The following is an 8,938-nucleotide window of genomic DNA, read 5'->3' on the forward strand; positions in this document are numbered from 1 at the left end:
AGCAAATCAAGGCCAAAGTCCTCAGGGTAGTCGAGTACCCAACCTGGTTAGCCAACATTGTACTTGTTCCGAAGAAAGATGGGAAAGTCAGAGTATGTGTTGACTATCGAGAGTTAAATAGAGCAAGTCCCAAGGACGACTTTCTACTGCCAAATATACACATCCTGATCGATAATTGTGCCAAGCATGAGCTCCAATCCTTTGTAGATTGCTTTGCAGGTTATCACTAGATCTAGATGGATGAAGAAGACGCAGAGAAAACAACTTTCATTACACCATGGGGGGTGTACTACTATAAAATGATGCCATTTGGTCTAAAGAACGCTGGGGCTACTTATATGAGAGCCATGAAAACCATCTTCCATGATATGATACACAAAGAAATAGAAGTGTATGTTGACGACGTCATTATCAAATCCAAGAGGGCCGCAGATCACATAGCAGACTTGAGAAAGTTCTTTGATAGGTTAAGGAGGTATAATTTAAAGCTGAACCCTGCAAAATGTTTCGAGGTTCATGCGAGAAAGCTGTTGGGATTCATTGTCAGCCGCCAAGGGATCGAGTTGGACCTGTCCAAAGTTAAGGCTATTCAAGAGTTACCACCACCAAAGAGCAAGAAGGACGTGATGAGCTTCTTGGGGCGTCTCAACTATATCAGTCGCTTCATAGCATAGTCTACAGTTATATGTGAACCCATCTTCAAAATGTTGAGGAAAAATGCTGAAACCTGTTGGACCGAAGATTGTCAGAAAGCTTTGGACAAAATCAAGGAATACCTATCCACACCACCAGTCCTAGTCTCGCCAGAACCTAGGAGACCTTTGCTACTCTATCTATCTGTATTAGATGGAGCTTTTGGATGTGTTTTGAGACAACATGACAAGACAAGGAGAAAGGAGCAAGCCATATACTACTTGAGTAAGAAGTTCACACCTTAAGAAGCACGATACTCTCTGCTGGAGTGCACTTGCTGTGCTTTGACCTGGACAACTCAGAAATTGAGGCATTACTTCTGCTCCTATACCACATACCTCATATCCAGGATGGACCCTCTGAAGTACATCTTTCAGAAGCCCATGCCGACAGGAAAATTAGCCAAGTGGCAGATACTATTAAGTGAGTTTGACATCGTCTACGTAACTCAGAAGGCGGTCAAGGAACAAGCATTGGTATACCATCTTGCTGAAAATCTTGAGAAAGAAGTATCATTCATAGGAGAGGACATTGCTGAGGCTTACGATGGTTGGAGAATGTTCTTTTATGGAGCTGCAAACTTCAAAGGAGTGGGCATTGGAGCGGTTTTGGTATCAGAGATAGGTCAACACTACCCTGTATCCGTGAAACTTAGGTTTCTATGCATCAACAACATGGAGGAATATGAGGCTTGCATCATAGGGATCAATTTGGCCACCAATATGAATATAGAGGAGTTATTGGTGATTGGAGATTCAGATCTTCTGGTACATCAGGTTCAAGGAGAATGGGATACAAAGAACACCAAAATACTACCATACTTGCATCACGTACAGGAATTGATGAAAAGATTCACAAAAATAGAGTTCAAACATGTGCCCAGAATTCAAAATGAGTTCGCAGATGCACTGGCCACTTTGGCATCAATGATACAACATCCAGACAAGAATTTCATTGATCCTGTCCCGGTGAGAATCCATAATCAACTGGCTTACTGTGCTCATGTTGAAGACGAAACAAATGGAAAGCCTTGGTTCGCCGACATTAAGGAATATTTGGCGAAAGGAGAATACCCGGAACAGGCGAACCATACTCAGAAACGCACACTGCAGAGGCTATCTAATCACTTCTTCCAAAGTGGAGGGACCTTGTATATAAGAACCCCTAATCTAGGATTATTAAGGTGTGTTGACATAAAGGAAGCTTCTAGATTGCTCGAAGAAATACATGCCGAAACTTGTGGAATACATATGAATAGTTTTGTTCTAGCCAAGAAAATACTCAGCGTTGGATATTTTTGGATGACCATAGAGACGGATTGCATCCGGTACATTCAGAAATGCCACCAATGTGAGGTACATGCAGATATGATTAGGATATCACCCAATGAGCTCAACGCAACAAGTGCACCTTGGCCCTTTGCTGCCTGGGGAATGGATGTCATCGGTCCGATCAAGCCCACTACTTCAAACGAGCACATGTTTATTTTAATGGCCATTGACTACTTCACAAAATGGGTAAATGCTGCATCCTACAAAGCTGTAACCAAGAAAGTCATTGCAGACTTTGTCAATGATCGTATTGTTTGCCGATTCGGAGTTACTGAGTCCATTATCATTGATAACGCCGCCAATCTCAACAGTGATCTGATGAAAGCCATGTGTGAAACCTTCAAAATCAAGCACAAAAACTCTACAACATACAGACCCCAAATGAATGGAGCTGTGGAAGCGGCCAACAAGAATATCAAGAAGAAATTAAGGAAGATGGTAGAAAACCACAAACAATGGCATGAGAAGTTTCCCTTTGCCCTATTGGGGTACCGCACTATAGTACGCACATCAACTGGGGCAACCCCTTATTTACTGGTTTACGGTATTGAAGCTATCATCCAAGCCAAGGTAGAGATTCCTTCTTTGAGGATCATACATGATGCCAAACTTAGCAATGCAAAATGGATAAGGACCGCTATGAGCAACTGGCCCTTATAGATGAAAAAAGAATGAATGCAATATGTCACAGTCAGCTTTATCAGAACAGAATGTCCAGAGCTTTCAACAAAAAGGTCAAACCAAGACAGTTTGCACCAGGACAGCTGGTGCTGAAGAAGATCTTCCCGCATCAAGATGAAGCTAAAGGGAAATTCTCTCCTAACTGAAAAAGTCCCTACATGGTTCACAAGGTGCTAACAGGAGGAGCACTCATACTTGCAGAAATAGACGATGATGTTTGGCCGAAACCAATCAATTCAGACGCAGTCAAGAGATACTATATTTAGACTACTTACATTTCTTCATCTGATGTAATTGAACTACGCTTGACCTGATTTCCGTCTAAGAGGGGATACGTAGGCAGCCCTGTGGGTTCGGTGATATCATAATAAAATTTTCATTATTTCCAGAACCAGAAACTGGGGTAGAATTTTGAGGACCCTCAAAATTCCGGGCAAGTCCAGCCAACGCCAGCATATGCTAGGTGGTCAGAAATTGGTTATGAAACTGGGGTAGAATTGGTTCTGAAGAAGGTTCAACAAGTTTCGTCACTCACAAATGGCCGAAGGATCGTTTGTCAAACTGGGGCAGAATTTTGAGGAGAACCCTCAAAATTCTAGAAGGAGAAAGTTGCAATGTGTCTGAAATGTGTTACAGTCACCAGTTCATTTAAATTACTAGAGAGTTCACTATGTTTTCTAAAATAACTCTACTTTCATCAATAAGTGCATATTTTCGAAAAACTCTATTTCTGTGACAGCCAAGTGTTACCCAGGGCAACCCAAACAAGGCCTCTAGAACAGAGCGAAGCAAAGTTAGCAGACGAAGGCATGAACCAACCTCCCCTTCCAAAAATTACAATTTTTCTTTGAGCGCGGGCATATTTGACGTAACAGTAGCACTCACAAATGTATACACGTAGCAAAATCACTATCATTCGAGCCACCAGACACCAAATATACCTCCAGCTAAGACACATTTTACTCCTACTTGCTACATGTTCATTGAATGAGGTTAAGCATTGCCTTCTTTTTGCATGAGACTAAGCCCTGTCCCAAATCTTGCATGAGGCTAAGCCCTGCCTCCATATTTGCATTAGGCTAAGCTTTGTCATCCATTTGCATGGGACTAAGCCCTATCCCGAATCTTTGCATGAGGTTAAACCCTGCCTCTACATTTGCATAAGGCTAAGCTCTACCTTCCATTTGCATGGGACAAAGCCCTGTCCTGAATCCTACATGAGGCTAAGCCCTGCCTCCATATCTGCATAAGGCTACGCATTGCCTTCTCTCTGCATGAAACTAAGCCCTGTCTCAAATCTTTGCATGAGGCTAAGCCCTGCCTCCATATATGCATAAGTCTAAGCATTGCCTTCCATTTACATGGGACTAAGCCCCGTCCCGAATCTTGCATGAGGCTAAGCTCTGCCTCCTATTTGTATAAGGTCAATCATCACCTTTATTTATCGAGACTAAGCACTGTCTCTCCGACACTATTTATTTGCTCCTCTTTCGGGCTACGCTCTGCCCGTAACCTCATAAGATTAAGCCTTGTCTTGTTGATTTTAGCATCATATTATTGCATCTCATAGGCTGAAATATCGCCAACTTGTCAAAAGGCATCATTGTCTAAAGGCATCATCCTCAAAGCCGGAAGACACTATGCCATGGCCTGAGGATCTCTCAAATTTGCGTATCATTAATCAAAGGCGTCATGGTTCGTGAGGCACTATCCTCATGGCCCGAGAACATCATTTCATGACCTGCGAATCCCCTATCTCACAATTCATGACCTAGAACATCATGGTCTAAGGACGTCATCTGCACCGTTCGAAGACAATCTTTCATGGTCCAAAGGGAATTTGCATCATCTCTATGGTTGCATCTATTGTGTTTTAAGTTTTGTAGGTAATACAAGAGGTAACCGTTCTTCAAACAGGAGTAGCCTTCGCTCCGGTTTCTGCTCATGCCATTTTCACTTTGCCATTCATAACTGATTCCCATCAATTACCCATCCAACTTTGTGATATCCAGCTATCTACCCTATAATGCATCCGTTACATTCCAGATTCGCAACCATAACTCCATCCGACATTACCCTTCACAAAAGAACCTTTGCTAAAACTGGCTACCATACCTATAACAAATCCATCGGCTTCATTTACTGGTGGGTCTAGAACTATACATGGCCTGATTCTTGTAAAGTCAGGGATATGTAGGCAGCTCAAAGACCAGGGACTGGCCTTTATTTTTTTTAAAACATCCCATTCGATCAAAATTGGCCATCATTTCTTTACCCGAAAACTCTTTCATCCTTCTCGGGTAAAGAGGGGCAGCCGTTGATACCCAATTTTTCCCTATAATATTTTAAAAAATGTATATATACCTCCAAAACTATGCATTAGCATCAATTAATATTTTTCTATAATTTTTGCATTTTTAAGGGTTTTAATTAATTTACTCCAGTATTTTTATTTATGCAAACAATTACTAATTGCATCACAAATAATTTTATAATACGTTTTGTGGTCTAATTTTATCATTTACATTTGTAATAAGTTTTAATTATTTCATAAATAGCCATATTTGTATTTTTTGTGTTATAATTACATTAACTTTGCAATTATAGCCCATGCATGCGTTAGTACATTATTTTACCAGAAAATAGCTTTTTGTATTTTTTAAATACTAATAATTATTTTAAATATTTTTAGGCATGAAGATTATTTTTTAATCTGTTAATTATTTTTACAAAATAGTTTTCTCAATTAAATGGGTATTTAGCAAATAGTCTTTTTTATTTTTCGGACCTAGCCTATTAAACCAGCCTAATTTCAATTCTCCAATCCCAATTCAATTAAAACCGGCCCAAATCCACCCCAACCCAAACCAATTAAATTCAACCCGCCCCAACCCCCATGACCAATCATGACCGTTGATCTCTAAGATCAACGATCTGTATCATTACCTTCCTTTTTTAGTCCCAAAAAACCCCAAACCCTAGTCATTTTGTCACCACCGGCCGCCCTGAAACTCTCTCTTCTCTGATTCTCTCTGAGACCAAACTCTAACCCTAATCGCTGCCACCCAAAACCAGCCCTAATATCTTCGATTCCTACCCATTCCATGGATTTCTATGGTTGTTTGAGACTTCTACTGGTCTCATACCTCCCTTGGTTGCCCGATTAATGGAAAGATCTCGAAGAGATCTAGCCAGATTTTGTTCGAGACTATTCAAGTGGTTACCTCAGTTTGTGAGTGCTACTCTCTCGATGTTTTATGGTTCAAATCTCTGGTTCAAAGCAAGATTCTCTTTACCCCTCCCCTTTTCCTCAAGCCCTGATCTTTGAACATGAATCCGTCCAGATCTTTGTAGATCTGGAATGATTCGGAGTTCGTCAATGACTTTTCTTTAAAGATCTCTTGTTTCTTTGTTGTTGATCGATTTTTGCACTATGTTACTTTAGGGTTTTGGGTTTCCTTATTATTTGTTGGTCGAATATCTGTGTATCTAAAGTGTTTTCAAGTTTCCATGACCGTTTTCCTTAAGAATTTTCTGATTCCCTACTGTTAATCAACTTTAAGTACTTTTCAAAATTAGGGATTCTGCTTCGTCTATTTTTGCAAAGGTTTTTCTGAAATTTCTCATGTTTTGTTTAATCTTTCTGTAATGACTATGTTCTAGGCTTGATTGCTTGACTGTTCATTGTTTGACTTCAACATTTTATCCGTTATTGTTTGAATAATTGACTGATTAACTTAATTATCTACGGTTTCATTGTTTGCTGAAATAATTTGCTGATTTCTACTTGCTTTCCTTAATCCAGAGGTTCCTAATTGGTGTCTCTTGCCTATTTATAGGTTGATTGACCCTCGATTGGTCTCTAATTACCTATGATTGCCTTATTCGTGTGATTGATTGCTTGATTTATAGGTTCTAACCCTAATTGGCTGTTAAACCCATTTCTTGCCTTATTTGAAACTCAATCAGAGTGATTTATGGTTATAGTCCCCCAATTTTCTGTCCCTCTCAAGCTTGATTGATTATTTGATTACTTCCCTTACCTTTATAAATTATCCTTATGGTTTAGGATTCTTACTGATTCCCTATTTGGTATGATTTGAATTCCTTACCCTAATTAACCTTTTTTTGTTGCTGTGACCGTTAAGTGATTACCCCTAATAAAGGGGTCTATTCCGGACTCCCTCACATGAATTGATTCTATGATTATTTGATTTCCCCCTAATTGATTGACTTCTGATTCTCTTTACCTTATTTGCTCTACTCCCTAATGTGCTATATATACAGTCTTAGTTTACCTCTCGAGGACACGAACAACAGTTCACAAACACACTCACACACAAACTCTGCTCTCATCTCTATATGCTACTTGTGCTTATTGTTTGTCTAGTCGGCTGAAAGCTAGGACTAGACTGTTGAATCCCGTTGCTTTACTTTCTGCTTCTGCTTCTTTAACTGGTATGCTCTCACTTTACTATCATGAAAACCTCTGTATGATTTGATCTGTGTATTTCATATTCCCACAATGTCCATTTTATATTAATAGATCAGTAGGATTTTATACCAGCCTGTTTATCTTTAACTAGACCTATGTGATTCATGCTCATTATTCATAGTCAGTATGCGTACTGCCATTCAATTAGACTACATGCTTCTTAACCTATATGCTTCCTTATAATAACATGCACACTTCTATCTTAATCGAACCTATGTGTCTGCTGCAAGAACATGTTTACCTCTATGTTGACTGCAATGACATGTCTACTTCTTTCTGATAGAATCCATGTGTATTTTGCTCTCAATCTATTTATTCTTGCTTTAGTTAGAATTCTGTGTTGCCATATGAACCAGACTCATGCTTATTTCCTCTTCACTAGCATATCCCTTCTATCTTATGTTCACCTCTGACCAATATGACTCCCCTACCCTACTATCCCTCTGTATGTGACTTAATGCTCACCTAATGGTAGTTAATTAACTAAGTTGAAACTCTAAGTTACTTTGTTTCTGTCTATTATTTGACTACTGGGACCTTTGTTTGAGTTACAATGATTGAATGACCCTGTTTGCTTCTTACTTCCTGAGAATCCAAAATTATTTTCTTAAAAAACTGCCTTTTGTTTAAAACTCCTATTCTTAGAACACCTAGGGTCTTGCCCCTGTAGTGTAAGCATTGCTTAGGAGTCCATGAGGCTCCTTTGAACTTTGACACACTGGAGTTGGCTTTCCAAAACTTGCTCACAAAGGGTTACTTTGAAATTTTCTGGTGTGAGCATTGCTCGGGGTCCTTGAGGCCCTTGGGAACTTTGACACACTAGGATACTATTGGATGCACTATGAGGTTATGGCATTTTTTAACTGGTTGAAGGCCTGGTCTGCCAGGTTTATCCTTTGGGCCTATATTCAGGCTCCCTATAGTTGTAGCAATTTAACTTCTGTAATTCATTATTAATGTTGGTCTGTAATAATAATTTCTTGTAAATAGTTATTGGGGAAATTAGTAAAAGGGAGGGTTTCTCATACATATCCTATTGAGAAAGGGTAGATACCATGCCTATAAGAGTTTTAAAACTATTCAGTCCTGCCTGTAAAAGATCAGTTTCTGCATACTAACAAGGTTTAAATCAGTCTTCAGCATGTTTTAAAACTAATCGCTGCATTTAGATGCCATGCCTATAGGATTCTAAAACAAGTTTCTGCATTTAACTGGCAGTATTTATAAGTCTAAAATTAGTTATTACACCCAGGCAGCATGTCTATAGGACTTAATATACTGAAATTGTTTTAAACTGATTCCCAGAATTCTGATTAGACAACATGTTTATAGGCTATTACAGATCCACGCCTAGGCATGCCTATAGGTAATCAAGGTCTAATAAAACTGTGAAACTATGCTTTGCTTATTTGTGACTGTCCAGATTCAGAAGGCCCCTCTAAAATCAGTAGGTAAACTGATTAGGCCTTTAACACTTTGCCTTAACTCAATGCTGCATATTATCTGTTCGCCATGCTCATCTAGATATCACGTTCTAGGACCTTTCTGAAATATCTGAAATCTGTTGTTTGAGACGTGCACTTACTTGCTCTATTTGTGGAGGTAAAATGTGAGCCTTTAACTGTTATATCCTTGGTCTAGTCCTACATGTTTTGTTTATCACCTAGAGTTTTCTCCTTTTAATTGCTATAGGAGAGTCTAGATCCACCTTAACTAGAAGTCCTAAATACCTCTGCCT

At 39.4% G+C, this 8,938-nt stretch overlaps 1 protein-coding gene across 1 annotated transcript; it reads left to right on the plus strand.

The window, feature by feature from the left end:
• The first annotated feature begins 1,043 nt into the window (after positions 1-1,043).
• LOC138889363 (uncharacterized) lies at positions 1,044-7,207 on the plus strand. Its single transcript, XM_070172661.1, has 3 exons — positions 1,044-1,460; positions 1,641-2,353; positions 7,096-7,207. Exons 1-3 carry the CDS (start codon positions 1,044-1,046, stop codon positions 7,205-7,207), a joined length of 1,242 nt encoding a protein of 413 aa, XP_070028762.1.
• Positions 7,208-8,938: the final 1,731 nt, after the last annotated feature.

The sequence above is a fragment of the Nicotiana sylvestris genome, chromosome 4 (genome assembly GCF_000393655.2).
Source record: "Nicotiana sylvestris chromosome 4, ASM39365v2, whole genome shotgun sequence".
Classification (NCBI taxonomy): Eukaryota; Viridiplantae; Streptophyta; class Magnoliopsida; order Solanales; family Solanaceae; genus Nicotiana; species Nicotiana sylvestris.

What these genes read in the sequence shown, in the direction of transcription:
- LOC138889363 (XM_070172661.1), top strand. Translation starts at nt 1,044, where the DNA reads ATGGACCCTCTGAAGTACATCTTTCAGAAGCCCATGCCGACAGGAAAA. An exon ending in TTGGAGATTCAGATCTTCTG is followed by an intron (nt 1,461 to 1,640) that starts GTACATCAGGTT and finishes CATCCAGACAAG; the next exon opens with AATTTCATTGATCCTGTCCC. An exon ending in AGTGATCTGATGAAAGCCAT is followed by an intron (nt 2,354 to 7,095) that starts GTGTGAAACCTT and finishes TTGTTTGTCTAG; the next exon opens with TCGGCTGAAAGCTAGGACTA.